Consider the following 16,908-nt stretch of genomic DNA (forward strand, 5'->3'; position numbering starts at 1 on the left):
TGGCTTAACGCATCAACTATTTAACCAGAGACAAAACACAGTAGTTGAGGAAAGTAAACGCAACACCATTGAAAACAGCGGATCTGGCAACATTTCATTGAATCCCCCGAACGTGGTTACGTAAAGGGGGTTGTTGCGGAAGTGAACACGTGGGTCACAAGAGTCCACGATTTTCACGAAGATCCGGGCGCTGTGTGGTAAATATAATTGATAAAAAACGTTTTTTGTTTTTTTTTATCTACACGCAAGTCTGTGTATATGAGGCGCCACAAGAAATTATAAGAAAACGTTTGGAACAACCGCTAAAGGCAATAGTTTCCCGACCCGTTAGCTTGCTGGCTACTTGCGAATTACTTGTGAGTTTGCGTTTCATCAAAATCTGAATCAAAATACCGACTGACAAAGACGAAATTAAAACCAGTCTTTCTGACAGTCTGCTTAGAAACTATACAGTGTATATATATATATATATATATATATATATATATATATATATATATATATATATATATATATATATATATAAAATGTGTGTGTATATGTGTATATATATATACATATATACACATATACACACATTATATATATATACATATATATACATTATATATATATATATATATATATATATATATATATATATATATATATATAATGTATATATATATATATATATATATATATATATATATATATATATATATATATATATAATGTATATATATGTATATATATATAATGTGTGTATATGTGTATATATGTATATATATATACACATATACACACACATTTTATATATATATATATATATATATATATATATATGTGTGTGTGTGTGTGTGTGTGTGTGTGTGTCAGTCAAACCAATCTATGGACATTTTAGAAACCATGAACACTGTCCTCCAGACTAAAGAGCAGATGGGGGACCATTCGGCTTTTTATCGCTCGATTCAAAACCTGCATCTCCAACATGCTTTAGTGCCTATGGAATAAACAGCTTGCACATCTGGAAAAACACCATCAATACTGAAAGAGAGCTTTAGAGTTTATCTTTTTCAGGGAAGGCTTTGCTATTTGAGATGTGTTGTAGCCATCAAATTCAAAAATGCAAAAATGTTTTCTAATTTTGGTTCAGTTTTTTTTTTTTTATTAAGATTTTACACAGCAAATGTTTCTGAATTAGGGTTGTATATATTCAGCTTTAATTACTTTAACACCACAATGGTTACTTATAAAGGCAACTAGAAATTGGGCTAGTATTTTTTTAGTCCATGTATAGAATGCAGAATACTCTCTCTCTCTCTCTCTCTCTCTCTCTCTCTCTCTCTCTCTCTCTCTCTCTCTCTCTCTCTCTCTCTCTCTCTCTCTCTCTCTCTATATATATATATATATATATATATATATATATATATATATATATATATATATATATATACACACACACACACACACACACACACATATGTACACTCACTGGCCACTTTATTAGGTATACCTTACTAGTACCGGGTTGGACCCCATTTTGCCTTCAGAACTGCCTTAATCCTTTGTGGCATAGATTCAACAAGGTACTGGAAACATTCCTCAGAGATTTTGGTCCATTTTGGCATGATAGCATCACGCAGTTGCTGCAGATTTGTCGGCTGCACAGCCATGATGCGAATCTCCCGTTCCACCACATCACAAAGGTGCTCTATTGGATTGAGATCTGGTGACTTTGGAGGCCATTTGAGCACAGTGAACTCATTGTCATGTTCAAGAAACCAGTCTGAGATGATTTGCGCCTTATGACATGGCGCGTTATCCTGCTGGAAGTAGCCATCAGGCGATGGGTACACTGTGGTCATAAAGGGATGGACATGGTCAGCAACAATACTCAGGTAGGCTGTGGCATTGACACGATGTTTAATTGGTACTAATGGGCCCAAAGTGTGCCAAGAAAATATCCCCCACACCATTACACCACCACCAGCCTGAACCGTTGAAACAAGGCAGGATGGATCCATGCTTTTATGTTGTTGACGCCAAATTCTGACCCTACCATCCGAATGTCGCAGCAGAAATCGAGACTCATAAGACCAGGCAACGTTTTTCCAATCTTCTATTGTCTAATTTTGGTTTCCTGTTCTTAGCTGTCAGGAGTGGCACCCGGTGTGGTCTTCTGCTGCTATAGCCCATCCGTCTCAAGGTTCGACGTGTTGTGCGTTCAGAGATGCTCTTCTGCATACCTCGGTTGTAACGAGAGGTTATTTGAGTTACTGTTGCCTTTCTATCAGCTCGAACCAGTCTGGCCATTCTCCTCTGACCTCTGGCATCAACAAGGCATTTGCGCCCACAGAACTGCCGCTCACTGGATATTTTCTCTTTTTCGGACCATTCTCTGTAAACCCTAGAGATGGTTGTGCGTGAAAATCCCAGTAGATGAGCAGTTTCTGAAATACTCAGACCAGCCCGTCTGGCACCAACAACCATGCCACGTTCAAAGTCACTTAAATCACCTTTGTTCCCCATTCTGCCATGTGATTGGCTGATTTAGAAATTTGGACAGGTGTACCTAATAAAGTGGCCTGTGTGTGTGTGTGTATATATATATATATATATATGTGTGTGTGTGTGTGTCTGTATATCAGCTACAGAACATCATGATTTGAAGCATTCACTACACAATGCTATGTATTCTATTTATTTTTTTTAAATAAAGATTTTTTTAGAGACCAGCCTTTGTAAAAGATTAGACGTTCTTGTTCTGTCTGTAAAGTTTGAGTATTGTGGTCCCCATATGCATGAGGGAGCATATAGCATGAGAAATAACAAAGACCTTCATAGCATTATGGTTGCGTTTTGACAGTAGCTATGCCGCTTTCTGTTTAATTAAGTACAGTTAAAAGGTTTTATTTTTACTTACCAACCACACTGTTCCACAGTTTCTGGTCAGATTTATCCGGTTGCAGTTCTCACTCAAAAATGGCAGTCAGAGCATCCTTTGAGAAGAACAATGAAATTGGTTGCTTTGCCAAGCTCACCAACACTTACTGCTTAGTGGCAATCGGAGGCTCAGAAAACTTCTACAGGTAAGTTCTGCATCAGTCAGTAAATGGCTACATGTAATTTCAATTGTAACATAGGTGTTGCACATAAGTCTGTGTTGGAAGTAAATGGAGATCAATCTTTACAGTGTCTTTGAAGGCGAGCTATCAGAAACAATCCCAGTGGTGCATGCGTCTATAGCAGGATGCCGGATCATCGGAAGGATGTGTGTGGGTAGGTTTGGAACTTTATAACTGACATTAGACATCTGCTGTTTTTGCTGGTAAATAGTGTAAATTAATACCGATATTTCTTGTGAAAAATATTGTCCCTGCTTTGGCATTTTCAGAGAATTGCTGTCTTCTGTATGTCCTATTCAGTCAAACCTGGTTGTATAATGAAATGCAATTCAGATTTATTTTTTATAGCACACAAATGAAAAATTTACATTTTCATAAGTTAGTCCCCAAGTTTACCCCTATTGAGTAAGCCCGTGGTGACTATAAAAAGGAGATAATATGAGAAGCAACCTTCTTAGGAACCCTACTCAAGAGAACACATCCTCATCTGGGTGACCCCCAAATGTCCATTTCATTATAATTTCATCCAAACATTTTACTGATGGACACTTGAATGCATGAAGTGTTTATGGCTTAAGCCATTGTAGCAAACTGTTATAAAGTATAGACATTAAACATCTTCATGATTTTTGAGCTCACCACTTTATAATACTCATGTATCTGTAGGCTGTTCATGTAGAGTCATACCTCAGCAGCAGTGAGTGTTTTAGGCAGGTGTTCTAAATTATTCTCTTAACTGGGATTTGTCTGGAGTACTTTAAAGTTTTCACAATTGCCTTGATGATTGCAGCCTATGTAATTTATGATCTAATAAATGTAGTAAAAAATCTGAAGTGGGTATACACTCACCTTCACTTTATCAGGGATACCTGCACGTTTATGTGGTGATCTTATCTAAACTCCATCTGGCACCAATAACCATGACATGGTTAGTCACGGAGATCATACTATTCCCACAATATAATGCTTGATGTGATCACTGCATAAGTTATACAGTAGACACGTGTATGCCTATCAAAGACATCGCAACTCTGAAACGATCTGTACATGGCTAAAGTACCTGACATTCAATAAATTTTTTGACCATCCAATCCTTCTTCAGTGCTGTACTATACTGAGCATTTATTCCCCAGAAAAATCATGCCCAGTCATTAGATTACACTTGTGGTGTTAATTATTCTGACCCAGACATCTCCATTGCTCATTTTTGGAATTTAATTACCAGCAAATGTTTAAACTAAATTCATGTTTATCTGTGCCCTGATTTTTGCTGGAAATCTTTTCTTTCTAGGAAACCGGCATGGACTCCTCGTGCCCAACAACACGACAGATCAGGAGCTGCAGCACATGAGGAACAGCTTGCCAGAAGCTGTGCGCATTCAGAGAGTGGAGGAACGACTGTCTGCTCTTGGAAATGTCGTCGCTTGTAATGACTATGTAGCTCTGGTTCACCCAGACCTTGACAGGGTCAGAATAATTATTGAGCTTAAAAACAAAAAAAAAAATTAATCAATACTTGATTGATATTGTTCAGAATTTGCGTATGGAAAACCTCTAAAAGGTTTTAGTTTTTACTATACCATGTTGATATGTGTTATAAGTAATTGTCATATTTTCTACTTACTGACCAACATTGTGGGTATTTAATTAAATGTGGTGTGCTGTGACATATTTCCCAGTGCAATTAACGCCCACTGTGTTACACAGGAGACAGAAGAGATACTGGCTGACACTCTTAAAGTGGAGGTGTTCAGGCAGACGGTGGCTGAGCAGGTGCTTGTGGGTAGTTACTGTGCCTTCAGTAACCAGGGAGGCCTTGTACACCCAAAAACCTCTATTGAAGATCAAGATGAGCTTTCATCACTTCTGCAAGTGCCTCTAGTTGTGAGTAAATAGCTTTCTGAAACTCGCATATAAATCTAATACATACACTGTGTTACATTGTCCTCAATGCATATTTACAATTATTAAATCAATTTTGCATTTGTAGCTTTTATATGTAGTGCCTCACAAATTTCAGCACATTTCAGCAACCATTTTAGTAGAACTTCTCAAGGGACAATACAATAGAAATGAAAATTTGATATATTTTAGTCAATGTGCTGTTTCTATAGCTGTACAGATTTACTGTCTTCTGAAAAGAACTCAACATACAGTCATTATTGTCAAAATAACTGCCAACAAAAGTGAGTACACCCTAAATGAAGTGTCAATATTTTGAGTAAGCACCCTTATCAATCACTGCCTTAAATCCTCCTGTGCATGGAATTCACCAGAGCTGCACAGGTTGTTGCTGGGATCCTCTTCCACTTCTCTATAATGACATCACTGAGCTGCTGAGTATTAGACACATGGCGCTTCCCCACCTTCCACTTGAGGTTGCCAGAGACTTACTCGGCCACTCAGTCACCCTCAGCAAGGCAGTTGTCATCTTGGCGGTGTGTTTGGGGTCATTAATATGTTGGAAAACTGCCATTCAGTTTCTGGAGGGAGGGCTTCATTTTCTGCTTTAGAATGTCACAGTACATGTTGAAATCCATGTTTCCCTCAATGAACCACAGCTCCCCAGTACCAGCAGCACTAATGCAGCCCCAGATCATGATGCTACCACCGCCATGCTTGACTGTAGGCAAGACACAATTTTCTTGGTACTCCTCACACATGCTGGACATCATCTAAGCCACACAAGTTTATCTTTGTGTCATCAGAACACAGGAAATACTTTCAGTAATTCATGATCTTGGACTGGTTGTCTTCAGCAAACTGTTTGCAGGTTTCTTGTGAGCCAGCTTCAGAAGAGGCTTCCTTCTGGGACGACGGCCACACAAACCGACTTATTGCAGAGTGGCGTATAGACTGAACACTGACAAGCAGACCTTCTGCTTCTGCAACCTCTAAAGCAATGCTGGCAGCACTCATGCGTCTGTTTTTTTTAAACCGCATCTGCACATGACGCACGATTGACCCTTCCGAGGCCTGATCCAAGTGGAACACATCTTGGAAATCCTCTGTATGACCCTTGCCACTGTACTGTCACTCAGTTTCAAGGTGATAAAGATCTTCTTATAGCATAGGGCCAACACTTCTAATTCTCAAATCCTCAGAGTTCTTCTCCATGAGGTGCCATGTTGAACATCCAGTGGTCAGTATGAGAGAATTACTCAAAGCACCAAATTTTAACTGCTCTAATACAAGATACACAAATTTGTATGGTCCTGTCAAGCAGACAAAAACATAAACATGATGAATAAGACGTGGCTTTGCACGGTTAAACGACATACAGCTGTTATCACTTAGGGTGTTCTCACTTTTGTTGGCAGTTATTTTGACTAATGGCTGCATGTTGAGTTATTTTTAGAGGACAGTAAATCTGTACTGCTATACAAGCTGACTAAAATATATCCAAGTTTTATATTAAATAGTATTGTCCCTTATGTATACTAAAATGGTTGCTGAAATTTACTTTTGTCTTTTTTTTATTTAAATAGAAATATCTGTATGTATTAATCTGTTTTTATTTTGGTTAATGCTACTCATTATTAATTTGGCTCTTGTTTTAGGCTGGAACTGTAAACCGTGGCAGTGAGGTGATTGCTGCTGGGATGGTGGTGAACGACTGGTGTGCCTTCTGTGGTTTGGATACAACGAGCACTGAGCTGTCGGTCATTGAGAGTGTGTTTAGGCTGAGTGAGACTCAACCAAGCACCATAGCCACCAATATGAGGGACTCGCTCATTGACAGGTACAAAACATGTATTTAGCATTTAGAATTATGGCTCTATGCAAAAAGTAATACTTGTGCTTAGTGCTAATTGAAATATTTTGTTTTAATTTTTTTGTTCCAGCCTCACATAGATTTGGAATGGGTTTAAAACACTTTGGAAATGGTTTGAATACAGACCAGAATGTGGACTTCACCATCAAGATCAAAATTTACGTCTCTTCTTGGTCACATCTCGAGAAATATTAACAAGCTTTTGTACTGTATAAACTGATGTAAATCTTAGCTTAAGTACAAAATGCAAGCTTACTATATTGCTTGAAATGTTTTGTCACTTTCATTGTCAGTATATAACATGGTCTCATAAAAAAAATAAAAAATAAAAAAAAAAGTCAACAAACCCACAGATGTTTGCAGAATTGTTGCTTAACATTGTAATTTCCTCATTACAAACCAATAAAGTTTATTAAAAGAATCTAGTTCACTGGTAATATGTTAACCAATGATTTAGGGCTGCAACAACTAATCGATAATGAAATTGTCAACAAATGCCATTACCGTTTAGTTGGGCTGCTGAAGTTACGGGTTAGCGTGATGGTAATAAAACACAGCCGCTTGTGAAATGGAGGGTCAACCGGCAGCAGGAAAAAGTGTGCATCCCAAGTTACGGATGAACATCAGCACGGTGAGCAAAAACTGTATCATCATCATGTGAAAATGGTGTAGTTTAATTAATTCATAGTTTTTTTAATATAAATGATAAATTAAAATTAATAAATCAAAATCATTAGTTGCAGCCCCCCAATGACTTGCTGTCATGTGATTAACTAGAGGTGGTTAATGGAAAAAATTAAATATTTATAGTTATAAATGTTTTAAGAATATCAATCCCACCTTTATTACAGACCTACTCTAATGCTGATCTATCAGATGACCATACTTTAGAATATGTTATTGCTTTCACTACTAGATTCTAAATAAAATCTTTTCTTTACTTCTGTAGATGCTGTAGGAAAGTGTCCCCAAACCTTTTAAATGCAGCACTGCAGTTCCTTTGGAATTATACAGGTGCATCTCAATAAATTAGAACATCATTAAAAAGTTGATTTATTTTAGCAATTCAATACAAAAAGTGAAACTCGTATATTAAATAGATTCATCAGAGGTGGCAAAAGTACACACATCCATTACTTAAGTAGAAGTACAGATACTCATGTTTTAAAATACTCTGGTAAAAGTTAAAGTACTGATTATACCTTTTTACTTAAGTGAATGTAAAGAAGTCTTGGCTCTGACATGTACTTAAGTAAAAAGTAGTTATTACTTCTACCTGTTTTAGCTGTTAACTGGTCCTCACGTCATATTAATATTGGATGGATGGATAGATAGATAGATAGATAGATAGATAGATAGATAGATAGATAGATAGATAGATAGATAGATAGATAGATAGATAGATAGATGGGCGTAAATTTCATTTAACAATAGGGGGGACAATAAATATAAAATTTCTCATGAGCAATTTTTGAAGGGGGACACAAATAATACAGTCAAATTGTACTTATAAAGACACAGTGTCCCCACAGTGAAACACTTTGCTTTTATTATTGTAGCATGGAGACTGCGTCATTATGGTTATTTTAAGTTTAAGTTTTTCTCAGGTTCAATGACAAAGCAAAACAAGGAATTAAAAAAAAGTTTAACATTTTAGTTAAAATTAATTTAGACACTTAAGAACAGAATAGAAACTGATTATAAAAATACAGTGGGGTCAGTTCGGATGTAGCACAGTGCTCATTTAGTAAATGCACAGATAAACAATATGCTAATTGAGTTAACATTATGTCAAGTCGTCCCAAATAAAGCACTGCATGGGGAAACGGCTTTGGTGTGTTAGTGTCAGTGCACTATGCTACAAGCTATTGTAAACAAGCTAACGTTCACTACATAAGTAATATTTTAATCGCTAATAGAGCAGATTCATGGAAAATTACATCGCTAATCAGCATTTTTGCCGCAACTAATTTATGAATGAGTCTGCATCAACTACATTAAAGAGAATGGGGGGGGGGGGCACAACCCTCGGATGGGGGGGGGGGGGGGGGGCATGTCCCCTCCATTCCCCCCGGGATTTACGCCCATGTTGTTACCTAATGAATGTATTTCAGCGGATTGAAAAAGACGCGCAGTAACCGGAAATCGGTTGTGGGGCTGAAATCAGCGCGCAGTGAAAAGAGAAATTTGATATTTCACCAAATCAATGGATTTAAACTGAAGTAACGATCCTGTTTTGAAAATGTAAGAAGTAGAAAGTACAGATATTTGTGTAAAAATGTAATGAGTAAAAGTAAAAAGTTGTCTGAAAAATAAATAGTGGAGTAAAGTATTGATACCAGAAAAATCTACTTAAGTACAGTAACGAAGTATTTGTACTCCATTACTTCCCACCTCTGAGATTCATCACACACAGACTGATATAGTTCAAGTGTTTATTTCTTTCAATTTTGGCTCACATTCTCAAAGAATTTAAATACTTCATAAGAGCAATCAAAAAAACATTTTTGTGAATTGTTGGCCTTCTGAACAGTATGTTCATTTACTGTATATGTACTCAATACTTGGTAGGGGCTCCTTTTGCTTTAATTACTGCCTCAATTTGGTGTGGCACGGAGGTGATTAGTTTGTAGCACTGCTGAGGTGGTATGGAAGCCCAGGTTTCTTCAAAAGTGGCCTTCAGCTAATTTGCATTTTTTCGTTTTGTTTTTCATTTTCCTCCTGACAATACCACAGATTCTCTATGGGGTTCAGGTCTGGTGAGTTTGCATGCCAGTCAAGCACACCAACAGCATGGTCATTTAACCAACATTTGGTGCTTTTGGCAGTGTGGGCAGGTTCCAAATCCTGCTGGAAAATTAAATTAGCATCTCCATAAAGCTGGTCAGCAGAGGGAAGCATGAAGTGCTCTAAAACCTCCTGGTAGATGGCTGTGCTGACCTTGGACTTGATCAAACACAGTGGACCAACACCAGCAGATGACACGACTCCCCAAACCACCACTGACTGTGCAAACTTTACACTGGACCTCAAGCAACTTGAATTCTGTGCCTCTCCTCTTCTTCCAGATTCTGGGACCTTGATTTCCAAATTCTAAATTTTCTTTTATCTGAAAAGATGACTTTGGCCCACTGAGCAACAGTCCAGTCCTTCTTGTTCTTTGCCCAGGTAAGACACCTCTGATGTTGTCTCTGGTTCAGAAGTGGCTTGACACAAGGAATGCGTCAGTTGTAGCCCATGGATACGTCTGTGTGTGGTGGCTCTTGAAGCAATGACTCCAGCTGCAGTTTACTCTTTTTGAATCTCCCCAAATCCTTGAATGGGTTTCGTTTCACCTTTTTTTACCACATTATTTCTTTCCATTTAACTTTCCATTAATGTGCTTGGATACATCTTTTGTGTCATTGACACCCTTCATGTGCAGGGTGTCAATGATCATCTTCTGGACAACTGTCAAGTCAGCAGTACCATGATTGTGTAACCTGAACCAGACTGAGACACCATTTAAAGGTTTAGGAAACCTTTGCAGGTGTTTGGATTTAATGAGCTGATCAGAGTGTGACACCACGAGTCGCCAATATTAAACTTTTTTTTTTTTACAATATTCAAATTTTCTGAGATACTGAATTTTGGGTTTTCATTAGCTGTTACCCAAAATCATTACAATTAAAAGAAATAAACACTTAAAATATATCTGTGTCTGTGTAATGAATCTATATAATATACAAGTTTCACTTTTTGTATTGTATTGTATTGTAATAAATTAACTTTTTAATGCAATTCTAATTTATTGAGATGCACCTGTACAGTAACAATATATTGCAATGTAAATATTTCTAGCCTATAAGCGATTGTTTTTCCCACAATAGGGTAAAATGTCAGGCTGAAATTTTTTTTTTTGCTTAATGATGATATTGAAAAATCCTAGTAAGACCATTTGGTGGATAAATGTGAAATTTAATGGCATTTTATTAGTATTGAATGGTAATATTCAAGCAAATATCCAAGTGTTTGCCAGCAGAGTGAATACTGAACAATGCAGAGCTGTGTACAATGCAGTCTATTAGTAACAGTGTTACAGTTTGTGTTATTTAATTCTTTGGTGTTTTTGCTTTTTCATGTTCATCCATGTAGCAGTTACATTCAAGCAAGTTCTGGATCATAAAATAATAATAATAATAAAAGGAAAAACGTAGCAGATAGGAAAAGTATACCCTCTAATATATGGCATATTTACAAAGATTCTTATTAGTAAGATTTCTCCATCTTTAGATTTGCATTTATACGTTTTCCTCTACATTCAATTATTATTCAGTAATGCAGTCATCTAGCAACGCAGAGGACATTCAATGACTGATATAAAATACTCCCACAAGCAACACAAAGCCTTTTTAAAGCTTGTTGAATTTAAGGTCATCCAGAGGACTCTTACGATATGCTTTGTGTCTTAATGTTTGGATTATGGATCAAACCTTAGCCTAAAGATTCTTCGTGAATATGCCCCTGATCTATTGCCAAAAAGCGATATTGTTGGAAAAATATAAATGCTTCCCTAGTTTTTATTCACGTATGTCTGAAATGTAACAATTTTAACATCAGTAACAATATCATATACATAATACAAATTCCATCTCCATATCTCCTGTAATTCCATAACAGAAAACCCCAAAAAATAAACTCAAATATAATTAGCAAAATATAAAAATGCAAAAAGGATATATGCAGTTTGTAGCACATAAAGGTAAGGCCATCCAAGGTTGAGTGCAAGCATGAACATATGTTCTAATGAATGCAGTAAAGGTCTATTCACACCATCTTCAATTTTTTTTAGATTTGCATATTGAGAACTGGACTTTGTTCTTAGATATAAAGAAAATAAATAAAAGTTTTATTATCCACTTATAATCACATCAATTTGGTACACCCAGGTTCTCAATCTTCCAGGAACTTGTAGGGAAACAACCCCAAAATTCTGAAGTGCAGCTTATTTATACATATGGTCAATCTAATTCCTATTAATACTAACACATTACTAACACATTTTTTCTGGTGCAGATCAAATCCCTCTCACAACAACTTCTCATCTCTCTGCAGGAGTTGGCATATGCAGCACAAGGGGTATTGTAGGCACATGTAACATATAAACACCCCTGCCTTTGGCGAAAAACAAAGAGATTTCCTTGGCGATTTGCGATATTAATTTTCTTTGAACTATGTAGTAATATAAAATTGCAAGGTATCTAAATAGATAGTGTAATACCATAACTTAACATCTCGAGTGGAATGGAGTAGTTGATTGGTGGAGTAGTTGATTACATAAAACCCATTTCCACAAAATTCAGGATTTCAGAAGGAATTCCACTAGTAAAGGAGGAATTCAAAACCCACACTATCATATTATAAGGGAAGACTGTGAAACATGTTTTTGACTAATTTAATTAATTCTGTCTGCAAAAATTAACATTGAGTGTGGGCCAAAGCTCAAAAGCCTTCTCTGTCAATATTTTATTTTTCTTGAATAAAATGTGCAAAATCCATAAACATTTGCCAGTAAAAGTGATTATAGCAGCACAATATAAACAAGAGTTTTGTAGCCCAAAGTAAAAAAAAAAAAAAAAAAAAAAAGGAAGCTTGCTTTAATCTTGAAATAAGAAAAATTATCTGTGTAAGCTGCAAATTCCAAATGGATTTCCGTTCCCCTTTGCAATACCCATGTTGCTGTGAGTAAACATCCCACTATGCACACAACAGCCATCAGTGTTATCATATATTAACAAGTTTTACACAGTATTGCACTGATCTCTTTTAAATTTAAACTGGTCCATGCTAATAACAGTAAGTGGTACAATGGAAAAACACAGTGATGTCCGTAATTCCTTGGCCAAAAACAACCAACATACAAGCGAAAAGGCATTTCCAATGTCTGATAACAAACTGACAGTAACATCTCAAACTATTATTATTGCATAATCAAACAATCATTATGCCAGGGTGCATAAGCAGCAATGTAAATAGATTACATTTCTTGGAAGCCCACTTATGTCTTGCTAATAAACTTAAATAAAACTCTGTTCATAAGTAAAATTGATTCCACCATTGATTTTAGTAATCCTCGTGTCCGAAACATAGCTGCAATAAAAGAGGGGAAATGGAAAGCAATATTGTAGCAAGGCATCTGAGCAGAAAGTTGAATCGATGAGTGGATTTGGCCACTGAGAGAAGGTCAGACGCTCCAGCTAATTGTGGTCTTTTAAGTCAAACCTGACATTGAGATAAAGGAAAATGTTAAAACAAGGAAAAGTTAGAGTTGCAATACAAATTAAAAAAGATATTTGGTACGTGTAATCCGTTCTACACATTAATCAGCACACCATGAACAGTTTTTTCTTTTTTTTACACACTATCAGTTGCATAAAACACAAGCATTGCAAACTTTGAGAATTGATGTTCAGCATCAAAGGAATGTACCCATCCCTGTCAATCAGGTAGCACACACAAAGAAATGGTCCCATTACAGAATTGAAGCACAATGGTATGAACCTGGATAGCATTTACGTTCTCCATATAAGACATTAATTTGTCAAAAAGGACACTTGTCAGAAGTCTGATGCATGGTATATCAGATTATTTAAAATACTGTAGTGCATTAACACTGTCACATAAAAGCTGGATGTAACATATCACTGCCACCTTGCTTCTTCATTTCATTTGTCTTGTTTAATACCAGCCACCACAAGTCCATTGGCTGAACACCCCTAAACACCTCTCCTAAATCTTGACATAAAAGGCACAATGATGGTAATCTACACTCTCACTAGTATTGCACGCCAGTTCACAGAATACTACACAAGCTACAAATTAAGCAGGCTGAACACATAATCTCCAAACACACAGGCTTCAATGATACTTCACATTCTGAATGCAAAGTTTCATCCTGTTTATCACTGCTGATATACCAAGCCTTTTGGAATATGGTTTTGTCTACCAAAACGCATTGCTTGATCCATGTCTGTTTTCAACCAAAATATTTTGTGTTTCACAAAAATACTGTGAAAATGTGAGTGTATGTACACATCACAGAACTTACCATTCTGTAACACCTGATACAAGGTCAATCTGTGCCAGATCAATTTCCACCTAAAAGCATAAAAAGTTATATATAATATTAATATATTTATTGAGTGGCAATCTGTTTCACTAAATTCACTTATTGCTGACTCACCTGGCCAATGACATCTTTGTCTCGACTCATGAAGGACGAACTGTGCTTCACACATACACTGAGCACTCGCTGTTGCGCATCCTCCATGGTCATGTCAAACTCAAACCTGAAAAACAGTTTAATCAATGCACAACACGTACACAATGGTAAGTCACTCCATCCTTCTACTCTTAGTTTTTCATCTTTAACTGAGTGTATTGACTGGGATGGAATAAAAATATATAATAAATATCTGTGAAATATACATTCATAAACATTGCAAAAAAAAAAAAAAAATAGCTGCCCTTATAATATTCTCACATTCATACACATTCGTACCCCATACCTCTCATTAAACTCAGGGTTCAGATCTTTCTTCTTCACAGCAGTCTTTCTCTTTGTGGCTTTGCTTTTATCAGGCATCAAAATCAGAGACACATAAGTGTCTATACCTTCTTTTGATGACGTCACCAGTCCTCTAAAAAATCACACACAAATCAAGTCATTAGGTTTTTGTAATAAGTTCAATTGTATTAACAATATAAAAACTCCCATGTAGTTGCTATGGTGGTGTTTTTGACATGAGTACAACAGAAAAAAAAACCTTTTTTTTCTAGAATAACTTTCAAAATGCACTTTTTTAAACAAGGTAGAACATTGTTTCAGGTTTAGTGAAAAACGTTAAACTACACTGTTTTTGTATTATTTAGATTTGTAAAAATGATCACTTTATACTGGTTACTTAGTCATTTGTATTAGCTTATGTGTTTATATAAAACAGCATACATAGGTTTCAAAAGGATAGTGTTATAGTTAGAAATAAACATTATACTTTTGACATCAAGGACAAGCAGGGCTGAACTTTTTCTATGTGATGTGCAATCTGAATGGACATTATTCTTTTGGAATGAAATAACCAAAAGAAATAGCACCACAACAATTCCACACAATATGATAAAATACTAAAGGAAAGACTATGCCATCTAAGAAAAACATAGAAACCACTGTTTCTTGACTGGGATTTGGATTAGTTGGTAAATGTGTAGTTGTAGTTATGAGTGTCTCCAGAACATTTTAGTTAAGATAAGACACTCTTGTAAAAACAAATTTTTAATGCCTTTGTAAGTTTCATTTTTAACATTATATTTTCTTTTGCCTTTTTGTTTTGAGAGTGATACCCTCAAATCTCCTTATGACCCATTCTAGAGACGTGTGGTACATTGCTCAAATTGAGTGATTTGGAATTATCATTTTATATTCATTAACATTCACACACGTTATGTTTCGGTGCTTGTATAATTATAGAAAAGTTGCAAATACTGTCTCACATAAAATCTGAATTAATTCACTGAACCTTGAAAAATAAATACACTTAAAAGAAAATAATAGACCTGCAGCCATGGATGTTTACAGCAAGTTTCTTTTGATAAGATAGAGAAATTCTGATCTGTCCAGTGGTGGGAATCTGTTTATTGCTTAGAACAGGACCAGCACCCAGTGCCATTAGTGCTGCCATCTTAGAGTTCAGGATCTGCATAGAAACACATAACATTAATTCTGATAAATGTACTAGTAATGACTCATGAAATTCACACAGAAGATGAAGCTGCAAAATTATAAATATACTGTGTATAATTATAAATATACTGTATATATATATATATATATATATATATATATATATATATATATATATATATATATATATATATATATATATATATATATATATATATATATTTAACTAGTTTTAACAGTTTGCATGTCCATCATCCCAGAAGGAAGCCGCTTCTGAAGCTGGCTCACAAGAAACCTGCAAACAGTTTGCTGAAGATAACCAGTCCAAGAGCATGAATTACTGGAACCATTTCCTGTGGCCTGATGAGAAGATAAACTTGTTTGGTTCATATGGTGTCCAGCATGTATGGTGAAGCCCTGGTAAAAATTGTGTCTTGCCTACAGTCAAGCATGGTGGCTGCTGGTACTGGGGAGCTTCAGTTCATTGAGAGAAACATGGATTCTAACATGTACTATGACAATCTGAAGGTTATTTTAACAATAATGGCTGCATGTTAAGTTATTTTTATGTTCAGTAAATCTGTACTGCTATACAAGCTGCACATTGACTACTCTAAAATATATCCAAGTTTCATTTCTATAGTATTGTCCCTTGAGAAGCTCTACTAAAAAAGTTGCTGAAATGAGAGGGGTGTACTCACTTTTGTGAGATACTGTATATATTAGGGCTGTCAGAAATAATGCGTTAATAACGCATTAACGCAAATTTATTTTAAAGACACTAATCTTATTCAATGCGTAATTAATGCAACGCAAATTTCTGTTTAACTATTTTTTATAAAAAAATATAAATAAATAAATAAATAAATAAATAATTATATATATATATATATATATATATATATATATATATATATATATATATATATATATATATATATACATATATACATACATATATATATATATATATATATATATATATATATATATATATATATATATATATATATATATATATATATATATATATATATAACAGGGGAAATTAAAACCCTTAACTCACCGCACAATTATTCACTATGTCCTTTCATTACTCAGATATAAAAAAATTAACTCCACTGAAAAATAATTTTTAATCACTAAACATTTGTTTTTCTGATGCGCCAAGTCACAAATCAAGCATTAAAATCCACTGTGGTGCACATTAAAACCGTCCGTGTGGAAACAGCAAAATTTCTGTTTGGTATCCTGATGCTTTACATTTACAAAAATATTTTCATTTTGTCTTCATGTTCTATGTTGAG

The 16,908-nt window shown here is 35.4% G+C and overlaps 2 protein-coding genes across 3 annotated transcripts in view; one reads left to right on the forward strand and one right to left on the reverse strand.

Moving 5' to 3' along the window:
* Positions 1-64: 64 nt before the first annotated feature.
* eif6 (eukaryotic translation initiation factor 6) lies at positions 65-7,303 on the forward strand. Of its 2 annotated transcripts, none has more exons than XM_083534548.1 (7): positions 65-197; positions 2,925-3,071; positions 3,176-3,261; positions 4,399-4,574; positions 4,815-4,991; positions 6,668-6,849; positions 6,953-7,303. In XM_083534548.1, the coding sequence occupies exons 2-7, from the start codon at positions 2,965-2,967 to the stop codon at positions 6,960-6,962; spliced, it is 738 nt and encodes a 245-aa protein (XP_083390674.1). In that variant the 5' UTR covers positions 65-197; positions 2,925-2,964; the 3' UTR covers positions 6,963-7,303. The 2 variants fall into 2 exon arrangements, with proteins under 2 accessions (XP_083390674.1, XP_083390675.1); XM_083534549.1 differs by having other exon boundaries at positions 141-356.
* Positions 7,304-10,818: 3,515 nt separating this feature from the next.
* esyt1b (extended synaptotagmin-like protein 1b) overlaps positions 10,819-16,908 on the reverse strand; it is a 49,089-nt gene continuing 42,999 nt past the window's right edge. The window contains exons 48-52 of the mRNA XM_083531398.1: positions 15,475-15,614; positions 14,430-14,561; positions 14,105-14,210; positions 13,970-14,019; positions 10,819-13,143 (exon numbers count right to left, since the gene is read on the reverse strand). Coding sequence (XP_083387524.1) covers positions 13,119-13,143; positions 13,970-14,019; positions 14,105-14,210; positions 14,430-14,561; positions 15,475-15,614 — 453 coding nt within the window. The 3' untranslated portion in view covers positions 10,819-13,118. The remainder of the gene's footprint in view (positions 13,144-13,969; positions 14,020-14,104; positions 14,211-14,429; positions 14,562-15,474; positions 15,615-16,908) is intronic.

This window comes from Silurus aristotelis, assembly GCF_946808225.1.
Source record: "Silurus aristotelis genome assembly, chromosome: 2".
Lineage (NCBI taxonomy): Eukaryota > Metazoa > Chordata > Actinopteri > Siluriformes > Siluridae > Silurus > Silurus aristotelis.

What these genes read in the sequence shown, in the direction of transcription:
- eif6 (XM_083534548.1), top strand. Translation starts at nt 2,965, where the DNA reads ATGGCAGTCAGAGCATCCTTTGAGAAGAACAATGAAATTGGTTGCTTT. An exon ending in GGCTCAGAAAACTTCTACAG is followed by an intron (nt 3,072 to 3,175) that starts GTAAGTTCTGCA and finishes CAATCTTTACAG; the next exon opens with TGTCTTTGAAGGCGAGCTAT. An exon ending in CATCGGAAGGATGTGTGTGG is followed by an intron (nt 3,262 to 4,398) that starts GTAGGTTTGGAA and finishes TTTTCTTTCTAG; the next exon opens with GAAACCGGCATGGACTCCTC.